Below are 17206 nucleotides of genomic sequence, written 5' to 3' on the forward strand. Positions count from 1 at the left end.
GTATGTAGTAGACATACAAGTGGTTCATGTTCAAATTATAACCTAAAAGGTCTGCAGTAAATGGATAAGGTTGGTTGCATTATCTTGGTAACACTGCGGATACAACCCACTTTGTAATTGTTACATGAGTTCTAAATGTTACAGACAATATGAGACATATTGTTCATGTGGAGACATGTGAGAAAGGATATCTTATATAAAGAGTTTATACAAGATCGGACCATGAAATAATCGGTTTCTTTTTATAACACCATTACTTGAAGAAACCAATACTTCACTAGGATGACCATAGGTGACTTGGCCTTAATCCTGAGTGAGTTGTGAACTCTTGTCTATGAAGGCAATCCTTTTATCTGTATAGGTGAGAGTGGCCATGTTAGCCGACTCAACAAGCCTACCTTGGGGATTTGTCCGAGAAGGGAGCTAGAAACACATCTACATAAGAAGGAATTCACTTCTTCCCGATCATAAGAAAAGTAGAAAATGGCTCCCTCAGTTGATTCCAGGTCTTAAAGAATGAGGTCTCAACTTTTTCCTGGCCCGAGAGATGTTGGTTTATAGTTGGACTATAAACTACTTGTTCATTAGAGGAATCAGTGGTACTAAAGGAGTTAGATGTAACTATAGGAGTAAAACGATATTTTGACCTAGCTATAGTTATGAGCAATTTGTGAAGGGTTGATTTGATGTTGATTGGTTATATCCATGGACACAAAAAGACATTTATAGTGCGAAGAGTGAAGCCATCGACCTTTAGTGGAGTGTCGAGTAGTTAATGAATATTGATTGATTTAATTAAAAGATTTTAATTAAATAAACCTCATATCATTGGAGTTTTTAATCTGTAGGTCCATAAGATTTCCTTGTTAGCTCGCTATGGATAGTAAAAAGGAATGATTTGAACTGTTCAAATTAATTAAAGAAATTTTATATTAATATGATTAATATAAAGTATAATGAATTCTGATAGATATGATCTATAATTCAAACTATATTATAATAGAGATGTATTTGAATCAGATTCAAATATTAGATTTATAAATTGAATTCATAAAGAGATATATGCATATAAATATGTGATATTTGTATGTTAATTAAATCATTAACTTTATATTAAATTTGATTTAATATATAGTTATTTAATTTGTATGCTTATTAATTAAATAATAGTTAATTAATTAATTAACTAACTAAAAGGAGAAAAGTGGAAAAGCTTGGAGAAGGGGTTACCCTCTTTCCCTATAAATATACCATTATAACCCTTCTGGGGTAAGGGTTTGTTTTTGTGAAAAATAACCTAGCATCCACCCTTCCTCTCTAATCTCTCTTTTCCAAAGAGAATTTCTCTCAAAAATTCCTCCATCAAAAGATCTTGTAGCCCACACTTCCAATCCTTTTTTATTCCAAGAGAATAACAAGATAGTCTTAGAGGTGGTGTTCTTGTTCATTGAGAAGCTCGAGATTGTTCGTGACCTTTGAAGGGAAAAACGTGAATAAGAAAAAGATCTACGAGGGTGATTTCATTTATTCCCTTCTTCTTATTTAGGAGCATGCTTAGATCCTTTTTGTATGTTTATCCTATTGAATATTTTCATGAGTTCACTGATTTTTGTTTCTCACAAAATCGTTTTTCAAAATTGTAAGGCGATCTCACGCTTCTGCGAGAATTCATTTTCCTTCACCATTCCCCACAAAATCGTACAAAGATGTGAAGTAGTATCATTAATCTGCAATCAAATTAGCAAATTTTAAGCAATATCCCATAAAATTTTAAGAAATCGCTAGTAATTGATAAGCGATCACCCAGCTATTTATAAGTGTTCGCTTAATATTGTATACGGGATCGTGTATATATTACTAAATAATCGTTTATATAAAACTAAATGATCATTTATATATTATATCAACGATCGTTTATATAATACTAAATGGTCGTTTATGTAATACTAAACGAGTGTTTATATTGTAATAAACGATCATGTTTACAATATGATTGATGATTTAATACTAAACGACACTTATTATGAAAGCGATATGGGACAAGAAATACTGTAAAATATCACTTACATTCTCTCCGTTTCTAGATCTGACGAACAAATCTTGCTCTATATCCAAAGACACGATGAAATGAACAAAGATGAAAGTGATCGACAATGAGGATGTTAGGCTGAAACTCTAAAAGAACAATGGGAGAACTTCGTGGGGAGTTCGAGAGAAAGTGAATAACTGAGAGTGACCTTCCATTCTTAATATCAATGTTATTCAATGCTACTGGTAGAATATTAGTTGGGAATAAACACTTTGGTGGAATGCTAGTGTTGCATTGAATACATATTGAATGAATCCTTGAAGAAATCATTGAAGGAAGAGGACGAATGGCGCGGTCCGAAGAGTTTTTAAAATTAAGGGTAAAATTGGTATTTCACATGGGTAAAAGGTCAGTCATAAATAAGTTTTTAGGAAGAGGTCACTCATAACTCATAGAAAAATTTTTGGTTTTTGAGTCATTTTGTGAAATTTCCCTAGTTTGTTGTTAAATAGCATGCTCGAGGCTCTTTATAGCTTCTTATGGTTTTGGGTTTGACTCTCGTGTAAGACAAATATATTTTGTTTTGTTTTTCTTTTCAATTTTTACCTTTCTTTCTTTTATTTTTATATAATTTATATGTTAATTTAATTTTAAATTTTAAACTTTCCAATATTTAGTTTTTTTATTAAAAAATATTATTTTGATTTTTAAATTTCTAATTTTCAATAGGTATATTTAAGTATTTTTTTTTAACTAAATTTTAAATTTTAGAATATGCATGTTTATATATTATTCTAAATGTATTTTTTTCCAACATTGTTTAGAATTTTATTAATATATAAAATTTATTTACTAAGACATTTATTTAGGTTCAATTTAATATTTTGCAACCACAACATTGACATTTACATAATAATATAATTGAGTTGGATTTGAGTCGATATCATTCAAGACAAATGACTTGAGTGAGAAATAATACTGCAAATCAAATTGTAGCAACATATAAATAATAGAAGCAATCGTTTTATCATTATTAATTTTGCAGCGAGATTTATATATATTTGATAATGTAAATGTTAAATAATTATTTTTTTATATTTTAATGCATGCCAAATATTTTTAATTTTACATAATGAAATTATATTTAAACTATGAAATAGAAGAAATATAAATTATGAAATAGGATAAAATGTAAGGGGAAAATAATTTTAAAAAAAAAACGAGGAACATGAATTGATTATCAAACAATTTTCTTTTTTGTTTCTTTTTTCAAGAAACAAGAAATAGAAATAGTTACCAAACATATTTCTGTTTTTAGTTCTTAAAAAGTAGGAAATATGAAGCAAGAAACGAAAAATGAAAAACGGGAATGTTATTAAACGGGCCCTAAAGGTTGAAATAGTGTGTTACCATCTTCTGATCGATGTTAAGTCCAAAATGGAACCTTTGGTTTGAGATTACTACGGAGACATGTACTACAACTATTTATTTATTAATAATGCGATTGTTTAAGTTCAATGAGCAAGGCAGAAGAATTCAAACCTCTAATTTCTTGGTTGAAAGCATATGCTTTAACCATTTTTTTTTAGAAGAGCATATATTTTAACCAATTAAATTATACTTAGTTTGATATATTTATTATTATTGGTCAGAAAAAGTTGATAGAATCCCTTTTTTATATTCTCTGTCTCTCTAGACTGGGGGCATAGGGGTGAGATAAAAGGAATGAGAGAAATGAATGGTCTATTTAATAGAGAATCTGAAAAAGGAAATTTGAAAACAATGGATTAAATGAAAATATAATTGTATTTCATGTTTTCAGATATGTGTTTGGTAGCAGAATTCAGAAATTGGATTCTAATTTAAATTATTGTAAACTAGTCGTAGTTACCCACTAAATATTTGTTGATAATAAATTATTATTAATTTATTTATGAACATATTTTTATGTTAAAAAAATGTATAATTATTATTTTTAATATTATATAATTTATAGGAAAAAAATGAAATTTTTGTCCATATGGTTTATAGGGAGTTAAAAGTTAGATCTTAGGTTTATAATTAGAATTTATTCATATAGTTTGATAAAAGCTTCATAATAAATAGTCACTATGGACTATTTAAGAGAATTTAACAAAATATAAGGACTATATGTGAAGTTATATAAATAATAGGAACTAAATTCTAAATTTTAAAATGATTAACTTTATCCAAACCATAGGGACCAAATGTTGAACTTAGCCTAATTTAATTTATAATACATTACATAATACATATTTTAATTTAAAAAAATTAATTAGGTTTATAACATGACATACTATATTTTTAAATTTTTTATCTTTATTTAATATAATTCTATATTTGAAATTTTGGATTAAAAAAAAATTAAAATATTGTTTTCAGATTTCGCATTAGAGAATTCAATAACAGTTTTCAGAAATAGAATTCGGATTATCGGTCAAAAATATATTTTTAATTAATCTAAAAATATAAAATAAAATTTAGATTGTGAACCAAACATACCTCGCTTTTGGCATTGCGACCTTCAGCACGTGGACTCATAAAGCAAGCTATTTATTTCCTTGCAAAACGCACTCCTAAAAATTGCATTATTGTGTTTGAGATGTAGTTCAATATGAAGAACACTAATTTAAAGCCTTGAGTTGTGCTCAATAAACCCTACAAATATGTAAAAAATCGACAAATAAAGATGAGCATAAAAAACATGAATCGACATAACAATTTACGTGGTTCACTAATAGCGTATTAACTACGTCACAACTAGAGGGAATGAGTTATTTATTTTTAAAGGAAATAATTTAAATTACATAAGACACTTTAGGGTTAGAGAGTTTATATAGCATAAATCTCTAAACTTTAAGGTTAAAACCATAAATAATATAAATATGACCCCATACTTCATCATTCGAAGCTTCAGATATCAGATTCAAGGCATTCTAACAAAAGATGTGAAGGCAATCCACATTACAACATAAGCAAGTATAATCGGATGTTTTGAAATATTCTAAAATCTATCCAGTAAATGAATCACACATAATTGAGCAAACAACCAACAATAGCTGGAAAGATTATAGTGGTTCAACACTACCGCCTACCTCGGCCAAAAGGAACAACTTTTATTCAAGTATTTATAAAAGAATATAAGCAAACACTCTTAGAAAGTCTCTCTTTTCTTTCTGGCTATCTGTTCTCTCACACAAACCCTTTTCATAGGACCTTCGAAATACATAGGATAGGTAATAAACTGAGTTAAACTTTCTCAACAAAATGGTTCAACCATTTCACCACAATAGTAAGAATAGGACCATCATCCAAATCAAGAAGCAAATTCTGACAAATTAAATGCTCAAAACTCCCAAGTTTTAAGCAAATCTAACAACATGGAGGCCTTGGAAACGGTTTAAATCACTGTTCCTGCGAATCGACGAAAGCTCTGTACAAGAACTTCTGAACAATTGATACAAACTCATCTACCTTTTCTTCATGAGGTAGGTGACCACATTGCTTGATCACCTCCAAGTGAGATCCTGGTATGGCTTGAGAAAGTTTCACAGCATTCCAAGATGGCACGAGTCTGTCACTATCACCGGTTATAATAAGAACTGAAACCGGTTACCAAAACAACTTCATTAGTTTTTTATTTTTTTAGAAACAACTACTATCATTGAAAAAAAATGAAAGAATATTAGAGCAACAAAAAAACAAGCCCACAAAATTCGTCTAAAGAACTGGCTTCCAACTAAGTAAGATGCTACCTAGAGGATAATTACAAAAAGCGAAACTGAAGTCCAAAGAGAAACATGAAACCTCACCACCGATCAAACATCACCATGGTCTCTCTCCACACCCTTAAACACTCTGTTCCCCCCCTCCTCAAATATCCCACAAAATAGCACACATCCCAACTAAGCATACAAATTGGTTAAGTATAAAAAATCCCACAGCAGCTTCATTAGTATGAGATGCCTTCTTAGTTAAAGAAGAGTTTATAGTTAGAAATGTATAGACCAGTACAGGTTAAGCTCGTGAATTTCAAGTTTCACTTTCAACCGTTGAACTGATGAGGAAAAGGAAGAGGAAAAATCTTCTAACAACTTATGACTAATTTTCATCTGAGTACATACTTCTCAATAATTTCATATATCTTCAATGGGATTTTATATATCCTAGTAGGTATGAGGTAGCTCAAATATTTCAACAAGCCGGATTTTGTTTGATGTTTTTCATATTCATTTAGTTTAATAAATGTGTTTCGAAAACAATTTGAATTCTGTTTCTGAAAATTGTTTTCAGATTCTATAAACATATTTTGAAAACAACATTTTTACGTTTTCAATGTATTTAAACTTTAAATTTTAAAACCTAAAATACAAAATTATATTAAATAAAGATAAAAATGTTTTAAAATATTGCATGTATATAAGCTCAATTCTTTTTTTTAATTAAAATATGTAGCATGTAATGTATTAAAAATTAGAGAATTTATTTTAAATGGCAAAACCGTTGGAAATATTTTCAAATATAACAAAAAAAAACATAAAGCTTTTTCAATGGGTTAAGAAAACATTTTGTCAGTTTGCTACATTTGTAAATAAATTGGCCATTTTGCTATATATGAAAACAACCCCAAAAATTATATAATATTACAAAATAATAATTGCACAATTTTTTTAACAAAAAACATGTTTATAAATTAATTAATAACAACTTATAATCAACCTAATCTTCAGTGCACGATTGCAACCAATTTTATATATATATATATTTTCTTTTTGCTATCCATGAGTGTCCACGCCAACTTACTTGCATCTCGACTAATCTCACAGACAACCCGTTTGACCCTACAACATTTGGGTGTCAAATACATTTAAAACAATTATTTAAATTAGGTTCCAATTTCTGAATCTGCTACCAAACACATCTAAAAACATGAAATACAACTCTATTTTTATTGAATCCCTTATTTCAAATTTCTATTTTCAGATTATTTACCAAACAGATCTTTTCAATATGTCCCCAAGGCTCGTCGCTTAAGGATTTGTTGGAGATGTGTAGGCATCTTTCATTCATTAGTCATTGAAAATGTGCAATTAAACATAAATTTCTCACTTTCTCAATAAGTTTATAGCCACTAGCTAGGATGTTAAGCATCTTGAAAGTCTTCAATACCAGATATTAATAGATTGCTAATAGACCAAGGAATTGTATTGTTAGATTAAATGAGACACGTCATCTAGACACCACTGTTATAATTAAATATATACATGTTGAAAAAAGAGGAAGAAAGGAACACAAGATTTAAGTGGAAAACCTTAAAACAGGGAGAAAAAACTACGATAGAGACTGTTTTTTATTATTAATTCTGATACACAAAGTACAAGAGAATAGGCCAAATAAATAGACTAGTGGGAAGTCCTAGGGTACATACAATTACTAAAATACCTCTAGGGTTACAAGCTGTTTTCGACACTCCCCCTCAATTTGGGGAGTAAATATCAATAAGGCCTAACTTGCTAACACAGTAATCAAAGTTTAGTCTCAGTAACCCTTTTGTGAGCACATCTGCAATTTGCTGATTTGAGGGAACATAAGGAATGTATATACTTCCGCTGTCAAGTCTTTCCTTGATGAAGTGTCAGTCAATCTCAACGTGTTTTGTTCTTTCATGCTGAACATGATTATTTGCAATACTTATTGCTGCCTTATTGTCACAAAACAGTTTCATTGGGAGCTTATTGTCTTGATGAAGATCTGACAATACTTTCATCAATCAGATTTCTTCACATATCCCTAAACTCATGGCCCAATACTCAACTTCTACACTACTTCTGGTCACAACTCCCTCTTTCTTGCTCCTCCAGGTCACTAGATTACCCAAACAAATGTGCAATACCCTGATGTTAATTTACTATCAACAACAGACCCTGCCCAATCAGAATCAGTGTAGGCTTCAATACAGTGTTTATCAGATTTCTTGAACAATAACCCCTTACCTAGTGTACCTTTCAGATACCGTAGGATGCTTCAACTGCTGTCATGTGTTCCTCATAAAGAGCCTGCATAAACTGACTAACAACACTCATTACATATGAAATATCAGATCTCGTATGAGATAAGTATATCAATTTCCCAACTAACCGCTGATATCTTTCTTTATTGACCAGGACACTGTTACTGGTATTGCTGAGCTTTGAATTATATTCAACTGGGGTGCCAGCAAGTTTGCACCCAGTCATTCATGTTTCCGTTAGAAGATCAATCGTGTATTTCTGTTGGGAACTGAGATTTTATCCCTTGACCAGGCTACTTCCATTCCGAGAAAGTCTCTTAACTTCCCAAGGTCTTTAATTTCAAACTCTTTGGCCATTTTTGCTTTGAGTTTCACAATTTCATCATCGTCATCATCGGAGAGCACAATATCGTCAACATACACAATGAGAACGGCAACCTTCCAGTTGACTTCTTTGTAAATAGTGTGTGATCTGAATGCCCTTGAGTATACCCTTGTCCTTTGACAAAGGTGGCAAATCTGTCAAATCAGGCTCTCGGAGACTGTTTCAACCCATATAGCGACTTTCTCAGCCGGTAGACTCGCTGTTTGAACTGATCTTCAAATCCGGGAGAGGATTCATGTAGACTTCCTCCTCAAGTTCTCCATTGAGAAAGGCATTCTTTACATCCAGTTGATACAGAGGTCAATCTCTGTTAACTGCAACTGATAGCAAAACTCAAATAGTATTGAGTTTAGCCACGGGAGAGAATGCCTCAGAGTAATCTACCCCAAAGGTTTGGGTAAACTCTTTGGCAACTAGCCTGGCCTTGTACCGATCAATAGTCCCGTCCGACCTGTATTTTATAGTGAAAACCCATTTGTATCCAATTGGCTTGTGCCCTTTGGGTAGGATCACCTGGTCCCATGTTCCATTTTTCTCAAGAGCCCTCATCTCCTCCATAACAGCAGCCTTCCAAACTTCAGTTCCCATTGCTTCCTGTATGTTACTCGGTATCACCCCTGTATCTAAACTGGTGGTAAACGCCCTAAATTCAGATGACAGGTTACTGTAGGTCATGTAACTATGCATATGGTACCTCATACATGACCGAATACCTTTCCTCAGGGCTATTGGAAGATCAAGAGAAGCATCATGCTCCTTCAGTCTGTCAGAATTTCCACTGTGATCCCTAGTCTCCCCTGCCTGGGTTTCATCTTCAGACATCACCTTTTCACCATTATCTCTAGTATCACTCACATTTTCTAAAGCTGTGTCCGAATTATTATTTTTCATAGTCTTCCCATCTGCTATAGTGGTGCTGTTCGCACCTTTTCCCCATTTTTCCTCTCTGCATTTGTTAGTCTCAGTACAAGTATCAATCTCATTAATTTCAGGAATACACATACCTGATGTTGGGTTTGACTCATGGACTGGAGCCGGAGATGCAACAGGTGACGCTGCTTCCTTTCTGAGATTCTTCCTATAGTATGTTATCCATGGGACTTGATTGGTAGGGAGGATAGGACCGACATGTTCGGGAATGGGAAATGACTCTAAAGGAACTGTATAAGTGGACCAGTTAGTCTCTTCACTAGATGTCTCCCCCTAAAGATGGCTAACAGGGAAGAAGTGTTGATCCTGAAGGAAGGTGATATCCATGGAAACAAAATATTTGCGAGATGATGAGTGGTAACATTTATACCCATGCTGATAAAGTGGATACCCAACAAAGATGCATTTTTTAGCACGGGAGGGTGAATTTCGTGCGGTTTGGACCATGGGAGTGAACAAAAGCAATACGGCCAAAAACCCGAAGTGGTACATCAGAGACTAAACGAGTAGTGGGGTAGGACTCTTTCAAACAGTCTAATGGATTTTGAAAGTTGAGGACTCGATAAGGCATTCGGTTGATTAAGTGAGCAGCAGTAAGGATGGCATCACCCCATAAGTAAGACGGGAGTGATGTGGATAGCATTAAGAACCTGGCAATTTCCACTAAATGACGATTTTTTCTTTCGGCTACCCCGTTTTGCTGGGGAGTGTAGGCACACGAACTTTGGTGGACAATCCCTTTGGATGCAAGGAACTCTTGGAAGGAAGTGTTAAAGAATTCCCGCCCATTGTCACTTCTCAAAATACCAATCCTGGCACTAAACTGGGTTTCCACAGTGGCATAGAATTGATGGAATACAGATAACACTTCGGACTTATCAGTTAGAAGAAATACCCAAGTAAGCCGAGTGTGGTCATCTATAAAGGTGATAAACCAACGTTTCCCTGCGGAGGTAATAGTTGGTGAGGGACCCCAAACATCACTGTGGACTAAGGTGAAGGGTTTGGATAGTTTATAGGGTTGGGAATGGAAGGAGACACAACTTTGTTTGACACGAATACACACATCACAATTTAAAGAAGACATTAATATTGCAAAATAAATGCGGAAATAAGAATTTCATGTATTGAAAGTTTGGATGTCCTAAGCGGTAATGCCATAACAAAAAAACATTCTCAGAATTAGAAAAATTTAAAGAGACAAGGCTAGTCCTATAATCATTCCTAGAGGAAGTATCATCCGTTAGGAAGTAGAGCCCCCTATCGTGCCGGACAGTGCCAATCATCGTCCCCGAGCTCAGATCCTGAAATAAAATAGAGTCGGGTGAAAAAACTGCCTGACACTTCAGATCTCTTGTAATCTTAATGATGGATAACAAATTATATGAAATTTTAAGAACATGCAAAACATCTCGCAAAACCAAACCCTCAAACAGAGATAAATGCCCTTTTCCAGCAACAGGTGCGAATGACCCATCTGCAATCCTAATTCGTTCGTTACCAGCACTTGGACAATATGAGAGGAACTGATCAGAGGTACCAGCAAGATGATCTGTCGCCCTGAGTCAAACAATCCAAGGTTTTTCCCATTAATACTATAAAGACCAAAAGACTGGATATTACCTGACTGGGCGATGGCACTGACTCCAATCGTACTCAGGCTGGTCAAACTATCTGCTGAAGGTTGCTGAGGATTCTCATTTACCAAGTCACTCACAAGGGCACGTCCAGATGTTGATTTGTCATGTGATTGGCGACGTTTACTGTTTGGGGTCGTCCATGTAGCTTCCAACACCGGTCCTTTGTATGCCACGACTTTTTACAATGCTCATAGATAGGAGTGGGCCTTTTATCGCCCTCAATAATTGAGGACTTAGTGGCAAAAGTCGCAGCATCAATAGAGGTAATGATAAGGTTATTCATTGCAGTTGATCTATCTTCCTCTAGACGTATTTCTGAGCATACTTCCATGAGAGAGGGAGTAGGGCGTTGCCTCAGAATCCGACTCTGAACGACATCAAACTTTGAATTTAGACCGGCCAGGAAGTCATAGACACAATTTGCTTCTTCAATTTTTGCATATTGTGCTCCGTCATGAGTACATTTCCAGATTGTCTCCCTACAAAGATCCATCTCCTGCCACAAAAGAGTGATTTTATTAAAATAGGACATTACGTCCATAGTGCCTTGCTTACATTCATGTGTTTGTTTCTGTAACGTATAGAGTTGGGATGCATTTTGTCTCTGTGAATAAAGTTGTTGAACAACATCCCAAATATCCTTGGCAGTTGCAGCATAGAGTAACGGTCTGCCAATCTGGGATTACATACTATTAATCAGAACAGATCTCAACAGCGAGTCTTCTCCTTTCCAAATCCGCTCCTAAAGGTCTCCTTGAACGGGCTTAGGTATCTCTCCAGTCAAGTATCCAAACCTATGATGTCCTTCCAACACCATTCTGATGGATTGAGACCAGGAAAAGTAGTTCTGGCCATTCAATTTCTCTCCAATAATAAACCCTGCAGAATTTCCCATGGATCCAGATAGGATATTTGTAGTGGGTAAAATAGGGAAAGAATTTACCGGGTTTTCAGAGTATACTGGTATGTTGGCTAAGATATCTGGTTGAGAGTTAGTCCCAAGAATCGTCACGAAATCTGCAAGTTGCTGTTGTAGATGGGCAAAATGCCGTTGGAGATCACTTATAGACCCCAACAAGGCTGATGTGCAGATCCGACTACTAGAACCATCGGAGCAGGCCGCTGATGAGAAGTCGCACCGGCTATTGATTCTGCTCGACCAAAGCAGCCAGCTCGAAGAGGATGTGAAGTCGCAACTGGCAGGATCTGCTCCGACTGGTTTGTCGCACCAGCTGGGTTGATCAACGATGAGGTGTAGCTGGAGCCGTGTGATTGGAATCGCGGCGGTTGGGAGTGGTCGAGTAGCTAGAAAACATTGGGGTCACGTGGCTGGTACATCCGCGGCGATTGGGAATGGTCGAGCGACTGGAAAACGCCAGGTCACACGGTTGGATGATTTCCGGTTCGATTGCGACTGGGATCTGGTCGGCTGGAATTGGGCCAATTAGGGTTAGGGTTTGAAACGGATTAGATGATTTTTGGCAGCGCGGCTTAGAGGTATTATTCTACGGCATCCCGAACGGCTTTGGTGATATCGGCTTCTCGACTAGTTCCAATGGAGGTTGCTGATGGAGAATCTGGTCTATTTTCATCAATGATGGCTAAGGTTTTGTCGCCATGCTCTGATACCATGTTAAAAAAAAAAGGAAGAAAGGAACACAAGATTTACGTGGAAAACCCTAAAACAGGGAGAAAAAACCACGATAGAGACTATTTTTTATTATTAATTTTGATACACAAAGTACAAGAGAATAGGCCAAATAAATAGACGAGAGGGAAGCCCTAAGGTACATACAATTACTAAAATACCCCTAGGGTTACAAGCTGTTTTTCGACAATACATAAAATTTAATCAGAGTTTTTCCATTAAACCTCATTAAATTCTTCAAAATACATCCTAACACATTATATGATATCCATGCAATTCCTTATTTCATTTCCTCTTTGGTACGATCTTAATGGAAAGGAGGGAAAAAAGATACTTTATGGTAAAACTCTATTCTCTAGAAGGAGCTAAAAAAGACACTCCAGGTTGAAGGAATCAAAAGAATAGTAATTATTAGCATGTTTCAGAGTGATTTTGAAAATGTTAAAATCACTTTTTTAAATTCAAAATTACTCCTAAGTAGAGATGTCCAATTTCCCGGGATCCCGTCCCCGAACGGAACAGGGATTCTTTGATTAGGCGGAGAATGAGGGAAAGAGTGGGGAAAAAATTCCCAAATGAGTTAAACAGGGACGAGGAATGCATTCCCCGTCCCTGCCCCCACCTCGTTCCCCGTCCCGATTATGCTATTATTATTATATAAATATTATATTTAAATTTCAAATTTGATTATTTATTGGGAAAGCTAATAAATATGTATAAATTGAATATTTAAATTTAGATTATATATGTGAATAATTTGATTTATATTTATTGCTTTCTACTAAAAAAAATAATTAACTTTTTAAAGTCAAAATTTGAGTAATTTATTTTTAAATTCAAATTGTTATGTAAAACTAACCATAATAAACAATTTAGTGATAAAGTTAATTATTTAATTAAAATTTGCTCACATTAGTGATTTAAGTTAATTGGTTTTTAACAAAAAAAAAAGTAAAAGGAAAAAATTCCCTGAGAGGAACCCGATCCCGCGAATTCCCCGTGGAGAATCCCCGCCTCGATCCTCGTGGGGAATTTCACGGGATGAGGAATGAAATAGGGAGTGGGGATGGGGAATGGCATTCCCGGCCCCGCCCTGCCCCATGAACATCTCTACTCCTAAGTATGATTTTTATAATTCAAAATCAATCTCGATTGTATGAAAATTGCATTTGAAAGTGTAAAATGAAATACTAAACCAATTTGAATTGAGTAAAGACGTATTTTAAAATAATTTTAAATTTGACAAAAGTGATTTGAAACTATTTAAAAATCACTCACAAACATGCACATACAACAAGAAATCGACCATATCCACCCAAAACAAAATTATCCCATAACTTCCTGTAGTCCTTACATTTATGCTTTGAAATTTCTGCTATCCTTTTTCAACCAAATGTTCCAGGAGAACAGCTTTAAAAGCTTTGGGTTGGGTGAAACAACTTCAGGTTTCATTTTGTTCAGGTTTGAATTCTTTGTTCAGTTAACAAGTTTCAGTTATTTTTCTTTTATGTTTCTAGATTTTTAAACTCTCCACTTTAATCATCTACAATTAATATTGCATATATAGTTCTTCAGTTTTAAGATTATGGATCTTTCATTCCTATAAGCATGTGTTTTGATGGGAGTTTTGTATCATCAATTAAAAATTATTCTCCGCCTTTTGGATTCAACTCTAATATCTTTGTTCAACAAACAATAAGATCTGTACTATTCCTACGTCGATATCATTATCATCCACGTAGCATAAGTGCGAAAACGAGAATATAAAGATGATGTGAAGCATGTTTTAGATCGAAACCTTGCAAAATAATTTGAATCACAGATTTCTATGATGCAAAACAAGTTCAGGCAACGTACTGTCGGGAAAATAAAGAGTTCATACTATTATTTAAACTTACCAGGACAGGAAATTTCATGAAGTCTTTTTGAAAGTGGCGGGGAAGTTCTATCCGTAAGCATTGCTGCAACAAATTCCACAAGTGCCTTATCCCAGTTTTTTGTCCTCAATGGCTGCAATTTTACCATAAGATAGCCTTCTCAAATTAAAAACCGTTTGGTTTTTTATTTTTTAAAGTTAACCTGGTTTTCTTACGATTTGTTTTCATCCTTCTTAAAAAATTATTGAAATTCACAGCCAAATTTTAAAAACAAAAACAAGTTTTCAGAACCTATGTTTTTAGTTTCCAATGCTGGGTTTATATTTCAAAGAAATTTGTAGATAATAGTGTTTTTAAGTTTAATTTTCAAAATCAAATAGTATCAAACGAGACTGAAGAGAGATCTTGCCTAAAATACTTGCCTTTGTATAGCCATGTAGAACATGCTCATTTACTCGAGCAGAATCGTACCAAGCATTCTTGATAGCGACAATACCAGCTTTATCTATAATTATCCGTACCTGGACACACCAGAATGTTCATAAAATTAATATATTCAGATGCTAATAACGAAAAGGAATTGAACATAAAGAACCTTTAGCAAATAGAAAATGAAATATTTACCAACGTTAGAATCAAGGTTGAACGAAGAAAAGCTGACAGAAGTTTTATGTAGAAGAAGTCGACGATTCCGAGAATTCTTTTCATCATCTGCATTATCGACTGCACAATGTACTTGGCCACCGTTGACAGAATCTTGAACAGGTGAATTATCGGATTCCCTACAACATTTGAATCAGAGACGTTCTCTTGGACCGGGTTGTCCCGGGGCAATCTACCTCCTCCTAAAGGAGCCAGAATTGATGGGGCAACAAGAATTAAAGCAGCAACACTTTGTGGATCTTGGAAATATGAATTTACTGCCACAAGCGAACCTGCTGAATGCCTAGGAAGATAACAGTTTCCATTATTGGTTACAAAGATCTCAACATTCAGAAAAATATGGCATACTTCATGATTCATGAATATGTTTCTAAACCTCATTTCAGCTTGGTTTCGTTAAGAATTTTGTAACTGATATCAAAAGGACTCATATTAGCTCCCCACCGTTGCTCTGGCTCTTTTTTCAAGTGACTCTTGAGTTTAAGAAAACTAGAAGTTTAAGCCAATTTCAAACATGATGTTCATGACAGTATGAGCCAAGGTGAAAACACTTGTTTGGAGACATGATCTCACATCACTATTTTTCCTTTTTAGATGAGTAACATCTCACATCTTAAAGATCCTATGGTTAAGAGTCATAAATCTTAAAAAGATGAAAGTTTAAATGGATAGGCATCAAGTATATGATAGAATCCACTATCCATTATGTGTTATTAGAACTATGCCAAAATGGAGTATTGGAGATAGATTGATGAAATTCATGGGTTCCCACCAGAGACAACCCACAGAAGTAAAGATAAATATATGCATACCCAATTAATATTGCCTTTTCAGCTCCTAAGAAACCGATGAAATACAGAGTAGCAAGGACTGAAAACGCCATGCTGTATGGATTTAGAGGTTTTTTATCCTTGGTACCAGCTGAAGAATTCCCCAAATAATCTACCCTTGACGTCAATCCAAAGGCTGGTCGATCAAATGCCAGGACTTTGGAACCAGTGATATCAGCTAAAGGCTTCATCACCCAATTCCATGAGAAAACAGAAGCTCCAAAGCCATGCAAGAGAATCATAGGAAGACCAATCTTGTTAGTTCGATGAGGAATTGAAGTTAATGGCAGAGCTGGTGGATCAGGGGTCGGGGTTGGAGTTCGAGTCTGACATAAGGAGTCCCCTTGTAATTCCGGATCATAAACCTTGTAATGTACTTCCAAATCATTAAACTTACAGAAGCAGCTATCAGGATCAGCCAAACTTATAGGCTCCAACAATTCTTCTTGATCTATACCGGCTATTTTCCTCCTCTGTTTAGCTTTGGAATCATACACTGGCTCTGTATATCCAAAGAAATCACCCATAGAACATCTGTGTGAGCATCATTAGCAAAGCCCAAAATCCTACACTATCTACCAGCCATAAAAGAAAAGAAACATGGGATTTTCGACAGATGACCTTAGAGATATAAAACCTACAGAATTATACAAAAAAGATCGTAAAAGTTCGGTTTCATCAGTAGTAAACCTCGAAATTCTACAGAACTATGCAAACACGGTGATGCACCAGCAATGCAGAAAGCACACAGAGAGTAAGAAAACTGATTTAACGAGTGTACTTGTAGAATGCATATTTACAGATATCGAATGCAAGAAGAAAGGAAGAAGCCAAGTAAATTACCAGAGTATTCAGCGCCGGAACCACCGACGAAGGAGGAAGAAGAAGAAGAAGACGACGAAGCAGCAATGGAAACAGAAAGAGGAACGCGAGTGATTGAGGAGCTACGTCGCGCAAAACCATGGTTACTTTGAATCCTTGAACCGCCCTTGATGCCTGCACTTGAATGCAAGAAGAACAGAGCAGGTGAAAGGGAAGGAGAGAGCACGTGCCCAAACATCCAGCGGAAATGACTCGACCCGATCCAGCCGAAATACTTGAAAGACGTGCCGTATAAAGCGTTATCGTCTAATGGCACATTTTATCTCTCTGAAAAAAGACAAGCAATCTTCT

The 17206-nt window shown here is 34.9% G+C and overlaps 1 protein-coding gene across 1 annotated transcript; it reads right to left on the bottom strand.

Annotated features, from left to right (window-relative positions):
* Positions 1-5087: 5087 nt before the first annotated feature.
* Positions 5088-17127, bottom strand: LOC120079655 (2-hydroxy-6-oxo-6-phenylhexa-2,4-dienoate hydrolase). Its single transcript, XM_039033928.1, has 6 exons — positions 16877-17127; positions 16016-16535; positions 15165-15486; positions 14963-15061; positions 14562-14673; positions 5088-5652 (listed from the first exon to the last, which is right to left on the bottom strand). Exons 1-6 carry the CDS (start codon positions 17091-17093, stop codon positions 5456-5458), a joined length of 1467 nt encoding a protein of 488 aa, XP_038889856.1. The 5' UTR covers positions 17094-17127; the 3' UTR covers positions 5088-5455.
* Positions 17128-17206: the final 79 nt, after the last annotated feature.

The sequence above is a fragment of the Benincasa hispida genome, chromosome 6, assembly GCF_009727055.1.
Source record: "Benincasa hispida cultivar B227 chromosome 6, ASM972705v1, whole genome shotgun sequence".
In the NCBI taxonomy this organism is placed as follows: domain Eukaryota; kingdom Viridiplantae; phylum Streptophyta; class Magnoliopsida; order Cucurbitales; family Cucurbitaceae; genus Benincasa; species Benincasa hispida.

What these genes read in the sequence shown, in the direction of transcription:
- LOC120079655 (XM_039033928.1), bottom strand. Translation starts at nt 17,093, where the DNA reads ATGTTTGGGCACGTGCTCTCTCCTTCCCTTTCACCTGCTCTGTTCTTC. An exon ending in TTCTACATGGCTATACAAAG is followed by an intron (nt 14,674 to 14,962) that starts GCAAGTATTTTA and finishes GTAAAATTGCAG; the next exon opens with CCATTGAGGACAAAAAACTG. An exon ending in TCATGAAATTTCCTGTCCTG is followed by an intron (nt 5,653 to 14,561) that starts GTAAGTTTAAAT and finishes AACCGGTTTCAG; the next exon opens with TTCTTATTATAACCGGTGAT.